The following is a 24,640-nucleotide window of genomic DNA, read 5'->3' as shown; positions in this document are numbered from 1 at the left end:
ACCTACGGGCAGGCTGCCGCGCCGCACGGGGCGCCGAGCCCCGGCCGGAGGGAAGGCTGGGCCGCCCGACCCGCTGCCGGGCTGCCGGGCACGGCTCTGCCCGCCGCTTCCCAGGCGCGGGCAGCGCGCCCGCCCGCTCCATCGCCGGGCTGCCCGCGGGGCCGCCTCACGCCCTGCTGGCGGGCGCGTTCCCAACAGCCTCCCCTTTCTCCTCCTATTGACGGGTTACAGCCAAAGCCGGCGGGACCGCAACCTGACCGGCCGGCGGGAGGGACGGGCGGCTCCAGCCTCCGCTACCCTCCGCATCCCGCAGCCGGGGGATATCCCGGCGAGCCGGACTTCCGACTCTATGGTGAGACAAGGGAGGCGGGGCGCTCTAGGCGGCAGCGCCGGTCTCTATGGTGTGATGGGAGGAGCGGCGGGGCACGGCGGACGGCTCCGGCCCGGCGGTCTCGGCGCCTTCTCCGGGCACGATGTCGCCTCCGAAAGGTGAGGGCAGCGGCGCGGAGCCGGGCGGCGCGGGTCACCTGCCGGGATTCCGCGGCTCTGGGAGCGAAGCGCTGCCGAGGGGGGGGCGGGGGCCGATCCCGTCTGCCCGTCCACGCCGCCAAGACGAAGCGGGACTTGTGCGCCGCCGCTGCCCCCCGCCTCCCCCGCAGCGGAGGGAGTGGAACTGTCCGCCCCGCCGGGGGCTGCGGCGCCCAGCGCCGCCACCGCGGCAACAGCGGGACAGGGCTGCGCGGGGCCGCGCCGGGCTCTCTCTCCCGACCCGCCCTCCCGCTGTCCTCCCACCGCCTGTGGCCGGCCTGGCCCGGAGCCGCTGGCGGCTGCGGGGGCCGCGGTGGGACCCCCGCCTCTCCGGCGTGTGGGAGGCGCCGTCTGGCGAGCGGCCTCTCGCTGCCGCCCCTCGGGGCCGTGGGCTTCCTCGGGCCACCGTGGGCGCCTCCGCCTGTAGGACCACCCCCAGCCGCAGCTGTCTCCGGAGCGGCGGGGCTTCCTTCGCTGGTTTCCCGCGGTGGGAGCCTTGGAGCATCGGCACAGCGCCTTCGGGGCTCAGCCCCGCCCCTGAGGCCCGCGTCGCCGGTTCACACGGCCGCGGGCGCCGCACGGCCCCCAGACGCCACCGGAGCCCGGGTTGTAAGGGTGTGCAGGGGTGTCCGAGCCCTCGGCCGAGCCAGGTGGGCTCCAGCCCCTGAGGAAGGCAATGGCAGCCCCTCTGCCGGCTCCCCATTGAGGGCCAGGCGCGGGAGGGGGCCCTGCGGTGTGCGTAGGGCTGGCTCTGGGTGCCCGCCGCCCCAGCTGCCTTCAGAGGCTGCTCGGCTTCGCTTGAAGTGCCAGGCTCGGCCTTGGGCTGCCAGTGAAAAGCGCCCGTGGGCAGGGTTAGGTGAGCTGTGGAGCTGTGTGGGAGGCTTTGCCTTTGTGCCCCGAGGCGTTTGGCCGGTCCCTTTTGCTGGAAAACGCTTCATGCGAGTGGGATTCACTGGAGTCAGCAAGAGAAACTCTGGGAGAGAAACAATAGCTTCTTTTATCTCCTTTAAGCCGGTATAAGTCCAGGCTTAGCACCAAGAGAGATATGCCCCCCAACCGCATTGTCCTCCTGCCCGGAGTCCCGCGCTGGTGTCAGTGCAGATGTGTGATCCAGGCTGAAAACTAAGTGCAGACAGCTCCCAGCATCACACCAGCGCTGTCTGGTGCAGCTGCTGCCTCCGTGACGGTGTCCCACTGCACCTGGTGTACCCAGGTTTGCAGGCTGTTGCCAAGCTGGGCCACGCGCTCAGTTTTTTGGAGTAGTTAATACAGCCAAGTGTTAATCTTAGATTCAGTTTGGTAGCACTTAGACATAAAACCTTAATGTGTAAAACCCTGTTAAAGGCATTTTAGCGCTGACAGAAACGGTATGAGGAAATACAGCTTTGTGGAACTCTGCTGGCTAGTTTTATTTCCTGCTTGCTATGTCCCTGGATTCCCACTGCCTGCCCGCCCTCCCTGCACTCCAAGCTTAATTTTAAAATGGGTTACAGCTTGTTGGTCTCTTTTAAGCATTGTTAGACCAAAACCTAATTGGCTCTACCTCTTAAAAGTGGTTACTGACGCGGGTAAGATTTTTATCTATAAGGAAGCAGCTAATTTAAATGATTGCAGCAGCAGGAGGTATTAACTGTACCTTGCAGAAATGTTATGCAATAGAAGGCATGACTGCCTTGTAAGAAAAATGAACCAAAACAGCACTTGTGCTGGATTCACCAATTTGTTCCCAGATTAAAGGAACAAAGTTCCAACAAATCCGCCTGGAGCTTATCTGTTGGCTCCTTCCCTAATCAGGAGAGGAACATAAACTTATACCAATTAAAGGATGTTTCCTTAGGATATTCAGAACATGACAGGTAATGGCCCGAAAGATGCTGCTGAGTGACCAACATTCCCCCCCTCCCCCAGCCAGATGCCACTCATAACAAAGACGAATTTACCAGGTTGAACAATGGTTTTGTAGACACCTCATGTTTACTGATGTCCCCTGTCAATGTCCCCTGTCATAGGGGGTCCTGTTTGGGGTCTTGCTCTGTGCTCTTTACTGGTACTCAGCCATTCTCTGGCACGGGAACGAACCGGCGTGGCCTGGATGCATCCACACGATGACACTCGGGCCTTGGAGGGGGGCAGCTGGGTGAGGAGCTCCGGAGCGGGCCAGCTCCTAAATTACACAGGGTAGTAGTTGGTCCAGGGCAAAACTGTTACAAGAAGTACTACTGTTGCAGGAGCCAGGAAGATAGAGGGGATAGCACAGGTGATACGTAGATCTTCCTATGGTTGAATTTACACCAGTAACCATACTCTTAGTGTTTTCTGCAGGGAGTACTTTTTCCTGAAAGCCCTTTCTGCAGTCTCATCACTGTCCTGAGCAAAACTCTTCTCTTAGATAGAAAATAAGGCTGAAGGAAATGCTGCCTTATTTATTAAGATTTGCTAGATTGCTTCCCTTCCCTGCTGATACTGAACTTCTCTCTCTTTGCTTTTACTAGTGTGCCAACGCTCTGTGTGTCAGACTTCAGTATACTGCGTGGAGAGGATTGGCTGACACTTCAGAGCGAGCACTTACTGTCAGCTAAAGAGCAGGAAAGCACAGAAAGATATTATTATTATATAAATATCAGTCTATGATTATTTTTTCTAGAATGAAGGATGGCCCCTCAGTTCAAGGAGGACAGGAAAGTCCTTGAAAGAGTCCAGCACAGGGCCACCAAGATGATTAAGGGAGTGGAACATCTTTTTTATGAGGAAAGGCTGAGGGAGCTGGGCCTCTTTAGCTTGGAGAAGAAGAGAACAAAAATTTAAACTTAACCTTTTTCAGGAAGTTTTTCACAGCACCGTATGCTGCCATGCTAGTGTTTGGTACAGACCTCCAGCTGGAGAACACCCAGTTTCAGTTCTTAAATTAAAGTGAAGGGCGTGTTGAGTCGTCATCTCTGTTTTCTTTCAGAGAATGTCGGGTTGCTGTTCAAGCTGTACTGCCTCACGGTGATGACCCTGGTTGCCGCAACGTACACGGTCGCCTTGCGGTACACAAGGACAGTGCAGACAGAGCTGTACTTCTCCACGACGGCCGTGTGCATCACTGAAGTTATCAAGCTGTTCTTGAGCGTGGGCATCTTGGCTAGGTAAGTATGGGAATGCTCATCAGTATTTTGAAAGCGAGCCCCAAGCTTCTGACCTCAGCTTCTCAGGTGCCAAAGTACAGCTGTGTTTGAGAACACAGCTGGATAGCCATGCTGGGGAAGAGGCATTTTGGAGCAGGTTAGAGCTTGTGAGTCCTTCTCAACTGAAACTGCTTTGTAACCTCCTCAGTGTTCAGGTGTGTCCTTTCTGCATATTTGCTATTTTTGTGTGCTTTGGAATGGGTTCAAAATGTCATTGTGGATTATCTGCAATGTTTTGGGTCTTTAAAATACTGGTGTTGATGAAAGCTGCACTGTGAGCCGTCCTCTGCTGAGTTACATAGAACTGTAATGTTCCTATTCATGAATTTCCCCAACAGGGATACAGACAGATATTTTCTGCTGTCCCTGTAAACCTGGGGGATCGATGCTGAAAGACCATGGTCAGAAGTTATTATTAGAGTTTCTGTAGTCCCAGACTGCCACTAAGAACTACAACTTGAATCCACATGTGAGCATCTGAAGCGGGGGGGCCATCAGTCAGCTGCTGTCTTTGCTCCCAGCTTCTCTGTGCTACATCTTTCCTTGGAAGAATCTTTATATTCCAGGTTTTCCCAAAGCCTGGTTCTTGCTCTTGGGGTGGAATTTGTTCTTTTAGGGTTTCTGCCCACCTCTTTGTGGCTTTTGGTACTGGCTGGCTGTTGTGCTAGAGAATTGTGAAGTCACACGATGCCCTTCAGACCTTCCCTGCTTAGCATCAGTATGTCATTTTATGTGCTCTAGAAACGGGACAGTGCCTGAATTTGGTAAGGCAGCAGCAGCAAACTGCCTTGTGTTAAATCCTTCATTTACTGTAATGACTGAGAGAAGGCCAGGTGACCAGTGGCAAGCTTCTCCTCCTTTTGTTCTTTTTATGTACCTGGGCTTCTCACTCTGCCAGCACGAAGTGTTGGCAGAAGCGGCTCTGCGGAGGAGTGGTTATGCTGTGATCCTCCTGGCGTTGTGGCCGGCGTGGATCCTGGCCCAGGCTGCTTCCTGGAGACTCCAGCAGCCCACGCCTGTCAGCAGTGAGGCGCCTGTGGGTGGCATTTTGGTGGTCTCACCCATGTGTGTAACTTCCCACATCTGTTCTGGTGCGCACCCGGGCTGTTTGCAGGGCACCAGAGAGGCCCAGTCCAGCAGGGTCAGCTCCCTGCCTTCTGTGAGGGGTCCGTAATACTGCATCCACCAAATCTACACGGGAGCTTTTGGCTTGAAAAAATGAAAAAGGCTTTTGACTCTGAAGTCTGTTCTGTCCTTAGAACAGCCCTGTGCAGCCAAAGATCCACGTGGGCCACTGCCCTCCCTTCGGCAGCAGCCAGCGGGGGCTGCGGGGAACAGAAGTGTAGGCAGCAGCGCAAGCACAGGCTCCTCTCTCCTTGGCTGGTGGCAGAAGCTCCTGGGTTTCCCAGCCTGGGTGCTGTGTGGACGCTGTGGCTGCAGCACCTAACGACCTCCGTGAGACTGTCTGGTTTCTCTTTGAGCTGGCAGTCCCTGCTCTATCTGTGAAATGACTTCTGCAATAGAATTACACCACGTATGACAAAGAACTCTTTAATAAGCATTTTATCTAGCAGTTTCACTGGGTTCTGTCTTCCTGTGCTGACAGGCATTGCAAAGAACCTATCCCCCTTCAGTTTTATTTTTAGATCTCTACAGATCTGTATTGTGTTTTCATCAGTCTCCTGTGAAGACAGGCTGAGAGAGTTGAGCTTGTTCAGCCTGGAGAAGAGAAGGCTCTGGGGAGGTCTTATAGTGGCCTTCCAGTGCCTGAAAGGTGCCTGTAAGAGAGCTGGGGAAGAACTGTTCACCAGGGAGTGTAGTGATAGGATTTGGGGCAATGGATTCGAGCTGAAAGAGGGCAGGTTTAGGTTAAACATTAGGAAGAAATTCTTTACTATGAGGGTGGTGAGGCACTGGAAAAGGTTGTCCAGAGAAGCAGTAGAGGCCCCAGTCCTGGAGATATTTAAGGTCAGGCTTGATGAAGCTCTGAGCAACCTGATCTAGTGAAGATGTCCCTGCTTACTGCAAGGGGCTTAGAGTAGGTGACCTTTAAAGGTCTCTTCCAACCTAACACATTCTGTGGTTCTATTTATTTTCTAAGCTGGGAATCCTACTCTAATATTTCCGTAATTGTCCTAGAACCATCTCCAGAGCATTTACAGCATCAATACATCCCTTTTGAAACAGGCTCCAGAGCTGGATGCAGCACTTGGGATGTGAATTTGCTGTGGCATTAGGCAGAGGGATGAAGGTGCTTTCTGTCTTGGTCAGAACACAGCTGAGCCTTGAGCTGGTGCTGTCGGAGAGCGACTCACATCTTTCTCCCAGATGCTGGTTCAGAGATGGTCACTGCATTTCGGGGTTGGCATTTCCTAGGATTCTTTCTCTTTTATTGACAACTGAGCTATGTTTGCCAATTATCACATGATGAATCTGATTCACTGAGCAGGTTACAATATCTATTCTGATCAGGTCAGCTAGTGGGGTTTTTTCTCCATAGTTGAGAGAGAGATGGGCACCAGCAGACACTATTCATCAGGCTGTGCTCCCCTCTTTTTGGTAGGATGTCTCGCTTGCAGGTGGGTCGGATGCCTGCCTTTGCTGTCCAGGTAACTGAACTGTTTCTCAGATGACAGAAGCTCTGGTGAGTTCTGCTTGGTGTACTGAGAGGCCCTTTTGCAATTATCAGAAGTTTCCTCTCAAGTATCAGATATAATTGAGTATAATCAAGAACATTTGTCCATTTCCTAGCAATCTCCCACCATAGATCACATGTGAGTCTGTTGAGCAGCATAAATTCCAGCATAGTTTCCTTCTCCTCTGGGTTTAAAGTCCCAACCAATTTATTTCACCCAAGGGGCCTTTGGAGTTTAATAACCAGTTAGAAGATGGAAGACTATCTGTTTTTTCTGTACAGCAGGATACATTTGGGTGGGTGCCTTGTTCTCTGTCAGCCAGCCAGCACTGATTACTGCAAGATACAGGACACTGGAGCTGGACTCTGGCGTTGTCCTGGCTGCAGAATTTCTTTTCTTCCACACTCTGAGACAATGCCATTGTTGGGTTTACTTTTAAGATTTCTCCAGGAAGGCACACTGAATGGATGAATGCCAAAAGCTTATCTTTCAAAAGAGAGGTTTATGACAGTTTAAGATGTGTCAATTATTTACTCACCTGTACTTTTAACTTCCCATATTTACTTGCAGCCCAGTTTACCATCTGGTAATTACGTTGTCTGTGTTCTTAGATGGTACACAGTAACTTAACTGTTGCTGCAGAAGAGTAGAGCTGACTTGCAAACTCAGGTTTTAGATTCAGGTTCCTAACAAAGGCCTGTTTCTGTCGCAGAACTGATTGCTGTTCCTGCCTCTCATCTGCTCAGACCTATCAAGAAAAGTCGGATTTAGGTCAACATCAAGAATGCTGACTTCAAGCTAGATGATGTTTTCCTTTCTTATTTGACTGTTGCAGCACACATCTTTGGTACCTTAGTTTGCATTATCAGCTGTGCACAGAAGCTTGTTCTAAATTATCGTTTGTAGATATAAATCCATCTCCACGTGATCTTTGTGCTGAATGCAGCTCAGAGATTCGTGATAAGCGCAGCTTCAGAGAGCACACCCGCTGCAAAGATCAACTGCCAGGCAGCCCATCTTCTTGTTCTCAAAAGCTACAGGGAAAGTGGTGCTTACTGGACATCTGTGTTATTCTTCATTGCTGAAATCACAGAATCACCAGGTTGGAAAAGACCTTTGAAGATCATCAAGTCCAACCATTCCCATCCTAAGCTAAACCATATCCCTAAGTATCTCATCAACCCTTTTTTTGAGCACATCCAGGGAAGGTGACTCAGCCCCCTCCCTGGGCAGCCTGTTCCAGGCCCCAACAACTCTTTCAGGAAAAAATTGTTTTCTACTGTCCAGTCTAAACCTGCCCTGGCACAGCTTGAGGCCATTTCCCCTTGTCCCATCTCCTGTCACCTGGCTGAAGAGACCATCGGCCACCTCTCTATAACCTCCCTTCAGGTACTTGTAGGCGGTGATAAGGTCTCCCCTCAGCCTCCTCTTCTCCAGGATGAACACCCCCAGCTCCCTCAGCTGCTCCTCAGTGGATTTGCCCTCCAGCCCTTTCACCAGCCTGGTTGCCCTTCCAGGGCAACCACGCTAGAAGTCAAAGTAGACAGAAACTTCTATTGCTGCTGTGATTTGACGTTAAATGTGTAATCAGCTAATTCACAGAGCGTGGTCTGGAACAGAGGCAGGTATAGTTTAAATATTGTTTCCTTGTTCGTCAGCCCACGTCATTATGAACATGTAGAAGAGGCCATTAATTACTCTGTGGTATTGTGTGACTTAAGATTCTCACAGAGTAGAACTGTATCTGTGCTAAGCATATTTTATTTGCAGTTAGGCATTTGAGATAGCTGGACTAAAGTGCTTGTGTACTTGGTTATTACCAGGAACTCTTGGTTTTCCTTGTACATCTTGCGTCCCAACGCCAGGCAATGTAACAGATACATTGCTGAGTAGTTAAACCAACAATTTTGCTTATAATGCAATTGACTCACAACATTTTATATGGTTCTGTATCTAGGGTACAGTGAGCTGTACCATAAACTCTTCCCCTTCCTTGTCCTCCAGACTCTGCTTTAAGTGCTACTTGTCTCTGGGCTTTGTATCAGTGGCTGTTCCCCATGGCCAGGCATGTCTGACTGCTGCAACACTTGCTGTCACCAAGTCTGTCCTGAGCAAAGTTTTGCCTTAAGTCAGGAAAGAGCTTCACATCCTGTCCTGGTTCTGGCCAGGCCAGAGTTAACCACCACACACACAACCTGGCTTATACAGCAGGAGCGTGGGAAGCCATACCTGCCTCTGGTGGCTGTACCAGCTCCTGATGGGGTGTTTGTGGGTGCTCTCTCTTAGGGGACAGATGGGAAGAATCCCTTCCAGCTGCCACTGTAAAGACTGCTCTCGCTACGAACAAGGAGAAAACGAAGTGTATCTTCATGCCAAGCAGGGAGGGAGACAAGGGAGGAGAGAAACTTAGACAGAAGGAACATGAGATGGTAGAGCCCATTAATCTTCAGAGAGGAAAAATCTAAGAACCTGGAGTACAGTCAGGGCTCGATCAGGAACGGGGAATATTCTGGAGCAAGGTAGTTAATCAAGGAGTCTGAGGCATAGAGAGGTTGCTAATTTTGCAGGATAAGAGTTAGGGGCAGGTAGGTGATGTCTGTTTGTTAAAAGAAGGAAACTGGGACCTGGATGAAGCGTGTGGGCTCGTGGGGCGCTGAGGATGCTGTGAGCCATTTGTTCATTCACATAAAGGTAGCAGAAGGAGTGCTAAATTTAGGAGCAGTTCAGGACACAATTTGAGAGGCCTGTGGGAGGGGACAGAAGCAGTTTTGGATATTGGTACTTGTCAGTGGACAAGTGAGAGAAGAATGGAAAGAGGGAACACGGGACCTGGGGCGAGCTGGGAAGGGAACCAGAGGGCTCAAGTAAGCAAGAAATGTCAGATTGATGTGTGAATGATATGGTAGAACCAGCACCGCACAGGTCAGCTCTAATAAGCTGAGGAGCAAGCTGCAGAAGGGGACAGCAGCAAGAAGTGGTGCGTTGTTCCCCCTTTTGTGCTCTTGCAGGCACTGTAATTACATAAAGGAGACATGAAGATGCAAGGCAATAGCAGGGAGCCACCGTGCACCCTGCCAGACCTTGCCCCACTGGCACTCCAGCCATGCCCGCAGCACAAGCAGGAAGAGGAACCTGGGGCTGGCTGAGGAATGAGAGCTGTTTCCAGCTCAGTAGTGAGCAAGGGTGCAATGACTTTTGATTGGTTTATCCTTGTGGATTCTGTGAGGCCCAGTTGAAAGGGGATTTGGAAAGTCACCCACATTTGACGTTGCACACAAATATTGATAGCAGAAAAAAAAAGGGTGGGGAGGAAGGGGACGAGGACAACAGCCTTCTCACCCACTGCCTGTATACTTAGCAAATTATAGCACTGTTTGCAGTGTTCATGGTTGTTTAATTACACATCAATGCATGCAGTCTTCTGATTCCAGAATGTCTTCTTCACCTCCAGGGGTTTTGCCTTGTTGACAACCTGGCCGTTTCTTCCCAGTTAGTCCTTTCCTAATTTTCCTCTCCCAAGGATGCATCGATGTGATTCCTGGTTTCAAACACCAGTTCAGAGCCCTTGGTCACGCTGATGTTTTGTTTTGCAGAGAGACTGGAAGTCTGGCAAGGTTGATAACATCTTTAAAAGAAAATGTATTTGGGAGTCCCACAGAATTGCTGAAGTTAAGCGTTCCATCTCTAGTGTACGCTCTCCAGAACAACATGGCCTTCGTGGCTCTCAGCAACCTGGATGCGGCAGTTTACCAGGTAACACACGTCTTGGTAACTGATCTGTAAGTACGTTTCTCTTTCCTGCTTCATGAGGGGTGTGTGCTAGGTGTCTGTCTGCCTCGCACACAGGACTCTCTTCAGCCTCAGTGTTACACTAAAGCATCACTTGGCTTTTAGTCAGAGTGTACGTACACTCTGCTGCAGTGCCCTGGTTTTCTGAGCTAAGCCTACTCACTGCTAGGGACACTTCACATTCACATTGTGGTAACTGGCAGTGGCACCCAAGGCTCTGTAGGACATCAGTGAATATAAAATTTGTCGCTCTGTGGTTGCATTTTCTGTTTCATTTTCTTGTTTTGGAGGTTCTAAAGCCGTACCTTCCCTGCTATACTCCCACCTTCTTTAGGTGACGTACCAGCTGAAGATCCCTTGTACAGCTCTATGTACAGTCCTCATGCTCAACCGGACCCTTAGTAAGTTGCAGTGGTTCTCTGTCTTCATGCTGTGTGGTGGCGTTACCCTCGTCCAGTGGAAGCCTGCTCAGGCTACGAAAGTGCAGGTAAGAGTTTACTTGACAGTGAAGAACAAACTGCTTTGTACTTTGCCTTTCACTTCACAGCTGCTGGGATTAAGGTCAGGGCTCTTACACTCCACACAGCTGTATCCACTTCCAGTTCCCAGCCGCTTCTTCAGGGTGAGGGAGCCCTGGGACAGGCTGCCCAGGGGGGTGTGGAGTCTCCATCTCTGGAGATATTCCAGACCCATCTGGATGCTGACCTGTGCAAGATGAGCTGGAGAGCTGCTTTGGCAGGGGGCTTGAACCCGATGAGTTCTGGAGGTCCCTTCCAACCCCTGTGATTCTATGATTCTACAACTTAACCACTAGTTTGATCACATTTACTGTGTGCCAGTTCTGGCAGGCTTGCGGTATTGCTCTGTGCTCACTCACTGGAAAGGCACCTGATTGCTACAATTAGTATAAATTACCACAGTTGTGATCGGTCTGATGCACCATCACCGGAGTACCTGAGTAATAACAGCGTTTCCAGCCGTTGGCCCTGGTATCGTTGTGGTTGTTGGAGGAGAGAACTTGGAATCGAAGCGCTTGGCGGGATTAGGAGTAAATCCCCAGTGCCTTGTGGGTGTGGGTATGTCATTTAAACACACCCTTCGGAGGCACTGACCTCATCTCACTCTAGGAAACAAGTGTCTTCTGTTTCTTAGGCCTTAGTTGCTGGTCAGAGGTGTTAGTGGGAAAGGCAGGTCATGTGGCTGGGGAGGAAGGCTGGCTGCAGCGCATAGACGGTGCCTTCTCTGCACGTAGAAAGTGAAAGGATCACAGAATCACAGGGGTTGGAAGGGACCTCAAGAGATCATCAGGTCCAACCCCCCTGCCAGAGCAGCTCCCCAGCTCATATTGCACAGGGAGGTGTCCAGACAGGGCTGGAATATCTCCAGAGAAGGAGACTCCACATGACCCTGGGCAGCCTGTCCCAGGGCTCCCTCACTGGGTAAAAGTTCTTCCCCATCTTGGTGTGGAACTTCCTGTGCTCCAACTTGCAGCCATTGCCCCTTGTCCTGTCTCCACAGAGCACTGAAAAGGGGCTGGCCATTTCCCCCTGCATCCCATACTTCAGATATTTATAAACATTAATAAGGTCCCCCCTTAGTCTTCTTTTCTCCAGGCTGAATAGTCCCAGCTCACTCAGCCTTTCCTCATTGGGGAGATGCTCCAGGCCCTTCATCATCTCTGTAGCCTCCTCTGGACTCTCTCCAGGAAAAAGGCCACACAGCTACACCGTGCTAACCTGAAGAGCAGCTCTAGCTAAGCGAGTACATTGTCAACTGTTGGTCCTATTTCTGCTGTACTTAATCAGTTCCAGAGCTACTTTGTTACTGCAAAGTGCTGAAGTGTTGCATCCTCTTTAAAGTCATGGTTACTGTTGCAGGTGGAGCAGAATCCATGGCTGGGGTTTGTAGCCATTGCCGTTGCTGTGCTGTGCTCGGGGTTTGCAGGTACAGTATCATTTCCATATGCAGGTCACATTAAAAGGACACAATGTTTAAAACAGAACGTTCTACATGAGTTAACTGTCTTCATTGATTATAAGATTAAAAAGAACTTTATCCCCTCTACCTGTAGTTATCTTCTACTTGCAGTAATTATGACAGATTCATGACATAATTACTCCAGTTGTCAAGCAAATGACTAGGAGCACATACTATTGGTTTTACATGATGCACCTTAGAAGGATGGTTTGCAAGTGGAAGTGTCTTTCAGATGGGTAGAGTAATACTGTGGGGAACATCCATAATGACTGACCTGGTACAATTAATTAATGTACATCAAGTTCATCAAGTTGGTGTTACAGTGAATAGCTCCCTTACGGTGGTCACAGGGAATACCCGCGCTTTTTGTCAGGGGAATGGGGCTTCTCACTCAATTCCTGTGCCAGCTCAGCCCCAAAATACTCATTGCCATAGTCCTGTAGGTGGATCAAACTGAACCCAGATGCAGAGGGAGCATAAATAAGGCAGAGAGGAAGATGAGTAGCAGTAAGCCTAGATGAACTCTGTGGAGGGCTTTTGGTTGAGGAGGTGTGTGTTTATTTGTGTTGGTTGTTTTGTGTTGTTTCTTTCCACAAACAGCATTTCCCCTCAGAGTAGCTCTGGTTTGGAGGGAGGAGAAGGAGGGGGATGCCATTCTTATGTGCTCTCTTCTCAGTGAAAAGGGTGCTTTGAAGCAGAAATGCTGAATATGACTGTGCAGAGCTCAATTAGCTTTTCCTGGAAGGTTATAAATTCACTTATTTCAGTAGATGCTCCCAAGCCACGAGACCTCGGAGCCTCCTACAGCTCTCTAGCTTTCTCTGATAACGTGGGGAGATAGCTGTGCTTCTAAAGGTCTGCAAATTCAGACCACTGAAAGGTCTGCTGCAGGCAGCCCTACAGGTTTGGGACACGTATGGCTTGCTGTTCCAGCAGAAGGATTGCAGCCTGGGCGTCTCCTCACTGACAGCCGCAGCTTTGAGGCAGCTGGGCGAACAGAGTATCTCATCCATGAAGGTCCCTGTGCCCTTGGGGCCTTACATGCTGAGAACATAAGTTCTATTGAGAGTCCTTTCCTTTTCTGCCTTCCCCACCCACATGAAGAAGTTTTTTTGGCAGTAAACCTTCAGTTTCAGGACTGACCGTGTTAATTTTTTTGTATTATTCCAGTAAAGTCCAAAAAATTGTATCTTTTAGTCCCTCAGAGTTGGGGAAAAGGTTTTTTCCTTCAAACTGCTGATCTTGTAGTAATATCCAAGGTTGCAGGGGCCCAGCAGTGCTTCTAAAAGCATTGGATGAATTAATGGCAGATTTTTTGTGACTTGAAACAGGACTTGAGTAATTTCTCTAAAGAGCACCCAGTCTTTCCTTCATCCTGCCTAGTGGAGTGACTTCTGTATGTTTTGGGGAATCCAAAAGCATAATTTCGTTGGCTTACTTGCTTCACAACAAGTTGTAGTTTATGAAGTTTACAAGTCCACTTCATGCCCAAGCCAGGACTGGCGCATTGGTTACCTCTGGGTGTGCTCTGTGGGTCTTCTCAGCTGGCAGAAGACTCCAGGTCGGTTCCCGTGGGTTCCCTTAAGCACTGCAGCCATCAGCAAGGCTAGTTTTGTGTTGACATTGTTGTTTAGGCATTAAAATGTGTATTCACAGGAGATAAAAGCAAACAAGGAAACATTGTATTATTATTTCAACCCCTGAAATACAAATGTGTTTTCTAATTCATTCACCATACATATTCCTCCTTCTCTATTAAATTATAGATTGTGTTTTTCATGAATAAAAGAGTAGCAAGATGTTCCTTGAAGCTAAGCATGATTTTGGGGAGGAAAGACTCACGGGTCTTTTCTCTGTGCCAGCTTTGTCAGTTCCATGTACTTTTCTCATATTGTAGGAGAGATCTGGGGTGACATCAGTCAGCAGTGAGCATTCAGTCAGTAGGACTTGCACCAGAAACCATAGCGATGCCTGAGAAAAAGTTGAGTCTTGCAAACTGCTGCCTGAGTTTTGAAATGTGGAGGAAATTCCAGAGGTCAGCAGAGTCCTGGTACGGGAGCGATGGTTAAAAAGGCAGCTATGGATTGCCTGGTCAGATGTCAGCGTGCACCTCCCAGGGAGAGCAGTGAAAAGGTGTTTGGGGAATTGCAGTGATGCAGAGTGTAAAAGTAATGCTCATCAGCGTGGCACTGTGAACAAGGGCTTTAGATGAAGATGAATTCCATTTCCCCAAGACCAATCTGTAGTTTCAATTAGCAGAAGGCATCGGTTTTGATTTGCTTTTGTAATCCCCTGAAGCTGTGGTTTCAGAGCCACTGCTCTGCCAACTGCTCTGCAAGCACGAGGCTTCCCAGGAATTTTCTGTCTCAGCACTGAGGTAATACAGCCCCACCCCTGGTTTTAATGTGGGTTTTTTATTACAAAGTAGCCCAATGCAAGGGAAAAAAAAATTCTACATCATAGTAAAATACATAAATACTGTCCTGGGGATAAAATACCAGGTGCTGAGGGGAAATGCTTTTTTCCTGGTGTGGAATTGCCCACAAGACTCTGCTGGACAGAAGCCTGGCAAATCGAGTGCAAATGAGGAATAGTTTGATTTGCCAGTTGCCAGTGAGGTTCACTGTTAAAACAACTGTAAAGAGAAACAGAATCGATTTGTGATGCTGTGCACCCATTAAAATGGTCCTGTCCTGGAAGACACACGTCAGCAGGAGGTGGGTTTGGGCCTTCTGCATTGAGAACTTCCGTGAAACCTAACAGTCGGTAGGACAAGATGATTCCAGAAGCCCTGCCTGGCTTTAAAACACTATGAAGCACACGGATCATTAAGGATGATGCTTCATCATGATGCCATGAGGCTTTTTATTTTTTTTCTTTTTTAGGGGTTTATTTTGAGAAGGTCCTGAAGAGCTCAGATACTTCCTTGTGGGTGAGGAATATTCAGATGTACTTATCTGGGATCGTGGTGACTTTAATTGGCGTGTACATGTCAGACGGAGCCCAAGTGCTTGAGAAGGGGTTTTTCTATGGCTATACATACTACGTCTGGTTTGTCATCTGTGAGTATCTCCTGGGGTTTGGGTCTTGCGCCATTGCTTTGCTTTTTAAACTATGGTCGATATAACTGATTACACAATGCTGCAAATTCAGTCTGGCCCACTGTCCTTTACTGTGTTCTGAGGGTTTTTTAGAAGTGTCATTATCTTGGAAATACCCTATTGAATTTAAACAGTTGCAGAAACAGCAGTCTGACTGACGGAGTAGCGAGCAGGTCATCTTTCAGTGAGTCCTGTCTGATCTGCTGGGTGCTGTGCAGATACCCCGTTTTGCTGGGTGTTGCATTGTATCACAAGCTGGGATGACATAGCCCCCCGCAAGGAGTATCCCAGGGGAGTAAACCACGTCATTTCTACTGCACCTGTACTAATGGAAGCCTGTTACCTGCTTTCCAGTTCTCGCCAGCGTCGGTGGCCTCTACACCTCGGTCGTCGTTAAGTACACAGATAACATTATGAAGGGCTTTTCTGCGGCGGCAGCCATTGTTCTGTCTACTGTGGCATCAGTCGTCCTCTTTGGCCTCCAGATAAGTAAGTGCCTTGTTGCCATTTGATGTGACTGTACGGGGTGTGTCCTCCCTGGCCAGCAGATGTTTGCAAGGCCTTTTGATTTTCCTGGTTTTAACTCTGGGACCCCCGTGCACTGATGGGTTGTGCCCATCTGTGTTGTGTCACGTAAGGTGTCTGACAGCCTTGTGCTTTCATGAGCATTCAGGATTCATTCTTTCTGAGGCATGCCACAACCTCAAATGGAAACATACTTCTTGACCTAAACCACTTAGGACTTTATACAGCTTTACTCATGAACTGCTTTCCGATGCCGTTTAACGTGTGATGCAGCTGCTTACCTGAGGCTGCTGTTGGTAAGGTATCGTTTCTTGTTGGGTTTAGTAGAGCCAGTGCCAAATTACTCCTCAGTTCTTCCTGCAAGGGCTTTGCCCCATCCCTGTCAAGTTATATGCACTACAGAATTACCTTTTACCTTCCCTGTTTGCTTGTGGCCAGCACCACCTGAGAGCGAGTCAAACAGCAGCTGGGTCATGACTGATGGGGTAAATACTTTTGAAAGCAAACAGCAGATTGCTGGTAGGTTCTGCTCAGTCCTTCATAGCTATGTAGGTATGTTCTGCTTTCCTACCGTAACCCCAAGGAGGCACAGGTGATGGCAGAAGAGCGTGCCTTCTGGTGTGGAATCAGTAAGCTGAAACGCAAGGGAAGTTTGTGTAAGGAGAAGTTCATCAGCGTTTGGCTGGGAAAAAGGCAGCACCTTAAAGCAAGTGATGAAACACACACAGCTGGCTCAAAAACTCACTTGGGCAGAACGTTTTCTTGATGCGTGACACAATTGAACCAGACTGGTAGTGTTTCTGTGAGAGCCTCATTAACAGAGATCCTTAACCCTGTTGAGAAGGGAAAAGGCTAAAACAGGGCTGCACTACCCATCCACTGTGTGATCTGCTAACACAGTGTGTTATCACGGGCTGCTTTATCCCATCCACTGTGCCTTCAACATTATTTTTATTACACTAAGCCTGTCAGGAGGCATCTGGAGCTACAGCAGCTGTCTCATGCTTGATTTTCTGACCATCACCATGTTCTTGCTGATACGAGATGAGATGAATGGTGTGGTGATTGTAAACATTTGAGAGTCCTCAGTGACAGAGGAGAAGTCTAGATTCTGTGACATACTGACTTGTCCTGTTCAGTTTTGAGTGAGTTTGTCATTCAGATATCATAACTTAGATGATAGCTTATGAGATGGAGATGTTTAAATAAACTTTTGTTGTTTCCTTTCAGCTGTTACCTTCTCCCTGGGTGCTCTCCTGGTGTGTGTTTCCATTTACCTCTATGGATTACCTCGACAAGACACCACAAAAATCCAGCCCTTGGAGACCAAGAGCTCAAAAGAGAGACTTGCTACTGTGTGACATTTTTCCAGGCAGATGGACAGACAGACAGAGAAAAAAGACTTTAAAAAGCCCTGCATTTTTTTTTAAAAAATAGCCTTAAGCGAGTCGTGAAACTGTTTAAGTGGGATAGACTATAAAAGCAGAAGCTAGTTCTGTTTTACAGGTGAGGTTTCCAGGCTGACACTGAGGAGCTGGACGGGTATTTTATCACAGGTATTCTCTTCGATCGTGTTGGATGGTGAAGAGCCCCATTTACAAGGAAAGCAGAATGAAGAAACTGAACACTCAGTTGTATATAATGTACATAACAAAGGGGAATTGCTTCTTTGTGTACTTGATAAACTGTCTTGCCCTGAGGGCAGAAATACCCAAAAGCTTCATAAAAATGAATTAAAAAGAGCAATTACTGCCAGCATTTTCTGTTAAACCACTTACCAACTGCAGTGTGACTAATGACAGAAAAAGGTTCTCTTCTAGGTGATACATCAGAGATGAACAGAGTACTTCTCCAGTGGTTTTATGGTGAATTCATAGTATTTTTTCCCTCCTTGCAAGCAAGTCTTGTGTGTGTCCTGACACAACTCCCCCAGGAGTAACCATGCTTCAAGCATCACTTAACCTGGAAGTGATCAGAAGCAGCTCTTGCTCTTTGGTTTAAACAGTCAAAAGGAAAGACTGGTGTTTCTCTTGAGTTGCAGACGTTCTTGCACTTTCCAAATGGTTTTTTTAATACCTGTTGGAGCTGGTAGAAGGATCTTCTGTTCTCTGTGTTTTGTCAAACCCCAGTTGTATGGAAGAAGGTTCACATGTCTTGTATCTCTGGCTTAAGTATGAGTCAACTCAAAGAGTTGGCGCTTCTATCTGTACATTTTATCTGTAAAACGTTTTGTGCTCGAAGAGGGATGCTTGAAAAGAGTTCCTGCAATGGATGTTAGGCTTTCATTTAATTTACGAGTGCCAACTCTCTAAGTTCCCCCTCCTCCCTCATTTTGAGGCCTCACTCAGTTCAACCCTTCCAGAAACTGCAACTCTGCGCTGAGGCAAAACTGACCTTGGTGCTCTGGACAACTCGTTTGCATTCAGTGTGGGGTCAAAATTGTGACCAACTTTATATTCTGGTTAGCTAGCTTCAGACAGGAGTTAAACACCTGTGTCTTACTTGGAAATGGGGCATGTTAAATGTGCTTAAATTCTGTTCCAGTGGGAGAGGATGCTGTGCTGTGCCTCTGGCCATCTGTTCTGTGCATTTAAACAGCATGTCACCATAGTGCTGCTCTGGTGAGCCAAGGCTTTGGTGGTGGTGGGTATGGTCAGCCAGTTCAGAGGCTGGAGGAGCCACCCACACCACCTTAGGCGTGACGCTTCACCTCTCTTAGGTCTTCTGCCCCGTCATCACATCCGTGTGATGGAGGAATGGGTAAGGAACAGGATGTGACAGCTGCCAGTTGGTCTTGTCTTACCATTACTGACAGGGCAGTGCAGTCCAAACACACAGGGAAGCATTCCCTGCCATGGTCTGACCAGCACCGTTACAGTGTACAGAGCTCGGGTGGCTGTTGTGCCACTGGGCCTGAGTACACAGTGGGAACCGCAGAAGGGGAGCACTCTGATTGCTTAGGGCGCAGCACAGTTCGTACTTCCTCTACCAAAAGGATGTTAGTTCACAAGGTAAATACAGAGCAGTTCTTTTATGGGAAATAGGAAATAGTGTCCCAAGTATGCTGCTCCTCCGAGTGCCTGGGAGACAGCAACCTGAGACCCCGGCCTCGCCCGAGGGCTGTGCCACATGCCCGTCTGCCATCAGGACAGCAAAGCAGACAAACCTCCAAGAGCAGACACCGAGTTTCCAGACTGGATTAGCAATGACACACAGGAGAGTATTTATATTCTCTTGAAAAAAAATCCTTTTACTACGAGCTGTGACTTTACACTGTGTCCAGCACCTTTACATCTGCGTTACAGGTGTGATGCCGAGAAGTTTCATTCCATTGGCTAGAACCAGGCGTGCAGCTTGAAAGAGACAGAGCCTTGCCTGGAAAACAAGAGCAGCCATCAGCTTAGGGTGTTGCTACAGCACAGGGCGCAGCTCTTGGGGCAGTGGTGAGGAGCAGCCTGTCAGGGGAGAGCACTGGACCCAGCTTCCGTCCCTATGCAGGGAGCTGAGATTTGGACTCAACGTGATCCGAGTGCTAAGGCAGCAGTGCTGCCAGAATGGACACCAGCTGCTGGTAGCCCCTTGCAGCGTCAACAGAGGGACACTGGTCAAAGAAAGAGAAGCTGGAAAACGGTGTCCAGCCCAGTTTAGCACCCTCGGGGTGGAGCGACCAGAAGTGCTGCCTGTACAAGAGCTCACAATGACTAAAGAGTGAAAAACCATTAATGTGCCACAGGCTGTTACAGCCTGAGGACACTGCTGGAATTCCTCCACTCCTGTGCCTGGCTCCAGGCTGTCCAGCAACTATGGACTGCTTTGAAAACATCACTCCTCATTCTCTGTGCCTTAGCTGTTACACAACTGGCTGTTTGGGAGGGGCTCTATCAACCTTACTCCAAAAAATACTTCTTGAAAGCTGTCACAGTGCAAGACAGTTAGAAATATGTTTTGGTTTTTTTCTTTATAGGATAAGGAACTGAAATTTTCCTTGTAGCTTTGACTGTCTTAGTTCTTCCCAAGAAAGCATGGAATCATCTTTAAAGGCAGGGATACCTATAGCATCTGAGCTCAACTGCAGCGTGCAGCTCCATCTATACCACTGAAATATTTTCTGCCACAACACAGTTCAACACTTAAATGAGATTTCCTACAGCAATCTCATAGGTAACTGGTCTTGAAATACATTAAAAAGGAAATAAAAAAGGCAGTATAACTAATTCATCATTTACTGAGCAGTTAAAGGTCAAACACTGCCTGGGAGCTCAGTAGAAAATAATGTGCATCTATTTGGAGAGGCACATTAACAGTTGTCAGCCTCGGTGCTCTAGCTGGAAAGGCAGCACAGACAGCTTGGGCTATGTAGGTGGCAAGAGGGAGGAGAGAGATTCAGTGCTCAAATGTTCACTTTTAAAAAGTTCAGAAGCACAGGCCGTGCGCAGGAAGGGACTGGGTTTGGTGCAGCTGCCTGTAGGGAGCAGAGCCACGGAGAGCACCCCCTGCCGCCCGCAGCCGCGCTGCCCACGGGACAGCCTGCCCTGGGCTCCTGGGGCTGCGGGTGGCTGCAGGCTGGGTTGGCAAAGCCCTAAACGCATCATTCATTCCTCTGGGACGCCCTACTCGGATGCCGGTCACGTAAGGACGCTGTGCCGTACCTGGGCTAGGTCAGGGGCGCTGCCTTTCACGGGAAGAGTTCTGTGTGCCACGGCTGCCAGATGGCTGAAATGGAAAACACAGTGAGAATGAGGGAGTCTTTTGACAAGAGCAGGGGTACAGCCACAGAAAGCTGCAGAACTGGAAGGGCCACAACTGCAGCATGCCAGAGACTTATTTCCAACAGCCTCTCTCACCTGGCTGAGAGAGGAGCTGGTTTTCTGTAGTCTGCCTGTTGTCAGGGCATGCCAGCAACAGGTTAATGCTTGTAATAAAACCCAAACCCACCAACCTCTCCACTCCCCCCCACCCCGCCCAATCCCCCAAAAATCCAACACACAACTGCTCAGCAAAGATCCTGGAGAGCCTGCCCTGTCCTTCCCAGGTGTGCAATTCCTTACACCAGTTTCCTTGACTTGTTCAAGCCTTCCCTGGACACAGGCTCTACACCTTCCAGAGTTTCACTGTCCAGCTAAGTCAGACAGGTCCCTATGGGGACCCTCCCTTGGGGGTCTCTCAGGCAGTGTGGCTTACAGGCACAACACGCTTTGTCCATCCCAATGACTGACTCAGCCTGGGTGTTACAAGGGGTCTGGACAAAATTCCTTAGCTGAAATGTTGGCATTTCAGAGCGTATTACCAGCTCGAGTCTGCTCTTTAAGGTATGAGTCCAGCGTGATTTTTGGGTTCAGACACTGGGTTACAGCCAAGTGATTATCTTCTTTCTTGAAAGCAATTAGTTTCTGAGGAGGCTGTGGGCTCCTTTGTTCATGGTTCCAACCTTTAATTGCTACCATTTATTATATTACTTGCTATCCTACTTTAAACCTTAACTGCTCCAGAGAAACTGTCCCACAAATTTACATCCTCCTGCTATTTTCCCTCTTCAAAGCAGTGGAGATGTCAGGGTGCAGAGCCAGCTGGGGAAGACCTGTCCTCACCAGCAACAGACACCAGTATCAGCAACCACCTTACCTAAGCGTGAGGAGGTAGCTGACAATGTGCTTGGGTTGCAGATCCTGAGAAGATCTGTACAGGACTTCGTCATACCTGTGAAGAAAGGACAGGACTGTTTGATGTTAAAGCAGTGGGAAGGGGTACTCAGGCACAAGGCTCGTCTGACTGGATTAAGGCAGAACAAACACACAACCACAACTGCAGAATTAACAAAAATAGTCCTGTGAACCCCACCTAAGCCATGCAATCAGCACACAACTGATTACTTCTTCCTTGTTCACTTATTGTTGAAGGAGATTGCTTCTGCTCCTCATCATGCAAACACTGTAGCTGGCAGAGCTCAGAGAGGCAGGCTATAGCAAAGAGAACACAAAAACTATATTTGCCCCTGGAACATTCTATCTGGTTTTACTTTTCAACACTAAAACCATGTGTTAAATAAGCAAGATAGTCAAAATAGACCCTTAGAGGATGTTGCCTTCAGAAAAGGCAGCTTAGAATTTTAAGGAGCTAGCTTGTAACACTAGAAAAGACAAAAACAAAGTGTATTTATATAATCCTGGAATAAAATTGACTTGTGTAACACAGTATCAAACCGGATTAATGCGGGCAAAGACATGGAGACCCATGTTTACTCTTCTGGTGTTCTGCTGTCCGCTTGTGCAGACACACTGGAGTGTGAGGATACCAGCAGCTCTGGGGCTGAATAGATTTAAAATTCAAAGTGGACTTCTAGTCTTTTCTCAGCTCCAAGGCCCATCCTTGCCAGTATGGCCTAAGATAAACTTCCCCGGGATCCTACCGAAGTGACAAATTTGGTATGAAATGAAGGGGCCCTCTTTTGATACCAACTCTGTCGCTTCATGATGCTGCTACCTTCAATCTGCTATCGTTAGCCTGCAAAGGTAGTGGTGTTCAGAGCTCATTTTGGGGGCAAGTGTTTGGTAGGTTTTCCAACAGCAGAAGTAAAGCCATGGGAAGTGGGCTTCTGAGAGCTCGGAGTGTTTATCACAGAATCACCAGGTTGGAAAAGACCTTTGAAGATCATCAAGTCCAACCATTCCCATCCCAAGCTAAACCATATCCCTAAGTATCTCATCAACCCTTTTTTTGAACACATCCAGGGAAGGTGACTCAACCCCCTCCCTGGGCAGCCTGTTCCAGGCCCCAACAACTCTTTCAGTAACAAATTTTTTTCTACTGTCCAATCTAAACCTGCCCTGGCTCAGCTTGAGGCCATTTCCCCTTGTCCCATCTCCTGTCACCTGGAGAGAGACCATCGCCCACCTCTCTATAACCTCCCTTCAGGTAGTTGTAGGTGGTGATAAGGTCTCCCCTCAGCCTCCTCTTCTCCAGGCTAAACATCCCCAGCTCCCTCAGCTGCTCCTCAGAGGATTTGCCCTCCAGCCCCTTCCCCAGCCTGGTTGCCCTTATCTGGACTCACTCAAGGACCTCAATGTCCTTCTTGTGGTGAGGAGCCCAGAACTGGACCCAGCACTCGAGGTGCAGCCTCACCAATGCCGAGTACAGGGGCACAATTACCTCCCTAGACCTACTGGCCACACTGGTTTTGATACAAGCCAGGATGCCATTGGCATTCTTGGCTGCCTGGGCACACTGCTGGCTCATATTCAGCCTGCAGTCACCCAACACCCCCAGGTCCTTCTCTGCCTGACAGCTCTCCAGCCAGTCTCCCCCAAGCCTGTAGTGCTGCATGGGGTTGTTATGTCCCATGTGCAGCACTCTACACTTGGCCTTGTTAAACTTCATCCCATTGGTTTCAGCCCATTGGTCCAGTCTGTTCAGATCCCTCTGAAGAGCCTCCCTACCCTCAGGCAGATCAACACTTCCCCTAGTTTAGTGTCATCTGCAAACTTACTGAGGGAGCATTCAATCCCTTCATCTAGGTCATTGATAAAGATGTTGAACAAGACTGGACCCAGGACTGAGCCCTGGGGGACGCCACTTGTGACCGGCCTCCAGCTGGATTTGGTTCCCTTCACCACCACCCTTTGGGCCCAGCCATCCAGCCAGGTTTTAACCCAGAAAACTTATCACGGAAACTTTTCAAGAAGAATCTACTCACAGCAACTGACAAGGAGGACTGAACAGCAACTGCTACTCCTGAAGTCATGGTATATTTAACGGTGAGTTTGTCAGCCACCGAGTGCCTGGTCTAACGGATAACTGAAATACTGCTCTCTGCTGGAAGGAAGGGTCCCATTTCACATGGATCCCACAGGACCCTTGGTCAGACTCAAAGGCCTTTGCAATAACCAGACCTGAAGCTCTATAAAAATAAGAGCCCTGCAGTGGACCAACACCCTCTGTTTGAGAGTGGACATATCTGTGATGCTGCAACCCCTGCAAATCAACCTGAAATACATCATCCCTGTCAGTTTTCATACGTAAGGCAGGTAGCTATATACTGATCTGGTAAAAACCCAGAAGTGACCCACAAGTTTTTTATGAAATACAACTGTACTGGATAAATATGATACTACTGGTCATACTTGGAGAGCTGGCTGGTCAAGGAAGCGTGCAGCATATGATCACCTGCAGGCAGAGCTCTTGAGGCAATTAAACTTAACTGTAAGACTCCAACTTACAGTTGCAGGCTGAAAGGAGCCACCTGGGAACTCTAGCATGACTTTTGGAAGTCCGAATTTTAAACAGATGCCCTCAAGAGGGCCTGAGCATGACCAAAGGAGTGAACTCTGACACTGTGTGGTGCCCCATATGTGGTACACAGGGCTTTTCTCTGGCAATTCTGGGAGCCTCAATTACTTCCAATTCCATCACAGGCTGAGCAACATGGACAACTCCCCTGTCTCTACAGTTTAATTATCTAGCTATGGAACAATGAAAATAGAAACTGTTCAACTTTAAGACTGAATTAAGAAGGAACATTACTGCTGTTATCAGGCATTACTTGTGCACGTTCAGTAACTACTGACTGTGTGTGCACATACACCGTTTCATCTCAGCCAGGAGCACTTCCTCTCCCCTTTCCTACATGACAAAAAAAGAACAAGATGGACCAAGCAAATCTGCAGCTAAAATTTGCATAGAGCTTAACATAGTTTTGTGAGGACAAGAAACCATTTAAGAAGCTCATGTACACAAAGTATGTTCCAAATATTACTTTCTCCCCCCACATGGCTCCTACCGTCCATGAGGGTTTCAAGTGAGGGCCACTGTGGCACTCAGTGTGACTCAACAGAGAAGCCACTGCCTGCAAAAGCCATTTTTCTCTTATGATCAGGCAGTCTGTGCCTGCTTGTAACAGGCTGGAAGCAAATCCAAAAGTTTA

The 24,640-nt window shown here is 48.8% G+C and overlaps 2 protein-coding genes across 2 annotated transcripts in view; one reads left to right on the top strand and one right to left on the bottom strand.

Annotated features, from left to right (window-relative positions):
- Positions 1-399: 399 nt before the first annotated feature.
- On the top strand, positions 400-17,467 carry SLC35A1 (solute carrier family 35 member A1). Its single transcript, XM_084261861.1, has 8 exons — positions 400-489; positions 3,479-3,656; positions 9,925-10,084; positions 10,455-10,607; positions 11,998-12,064; positions 14,983-15,159; positions 15,553-15,687; positions 16,954-17,467. The coding sequence occupies exons 1-8, from the start codon at positions 474-476 to the stop codon at positions 17,082-17,084; spliced, it is 1,017 nt and encodes a 338-aa protein (XP_084117987.1). The 5' UTR covers positions 400-473; the 3' UTR covers positions 17,085-17,467.
- Positions 17,468-18,967: 1,500 nt separating this feature from the next.
- The window catches only part of RARS2 (arginyl-tRNA synthetase 2, mitochondrial), a gene marked incomplete at its 5' end in the record, with an annotated part of 39,776 nt that continues 34,103 nt past the window's right edge, over positions 18,968-24,640 (bottom strand). Inside the window, 3 exon segments of the mRNA XM_084261831.1 lie at positions 18,968-19,098; positions 20,373-20,436; positions 21,346-21,420. Coding sequence (XP_084117957.1) covers positions 19,012-19,098; positions 20,373-20,436; positions 21,346-21,420 — 226 coding nt within the window. The 3' untranslated portion in view covers positions 18,968-19,011.

Source organism: Gallinula chloropus (assembly GCF_964237585.1).
Source record: "Gallinula chloropus genome assembly, chromosome: 3".
NCBI lineage: Eukaryota > Metazoa > Chordata > Aves > Gruiformes > Rallidae > Gallinula > Gallinula chloropus.
This window is presented reverse-complemented; position numbering and strand designations above follow the sequence as displayed.

What these genes read in the sequence shown, in the direction of transcription:
- SLC35A1 (XM_084261861.1), top strand. An exon ending in TGGATGCGGCAGTTTACCAG is followed by an intron (nt 10,085 to 10,454) that starts GTAACACACGTC and finishes CACCTTCTTTAG; the next exon opens with GTGACGTACCAGCTGAAGAT. An exon ending in GCTGTGCTCGGGGTTTGCAG is followed by an intron (nt 12,065 to 14,982) that starts GTACAGTATCAT and finishes TTTCTTTTTTAG; the next exon opens with GGGTTTATTTTGAGAAGGTC.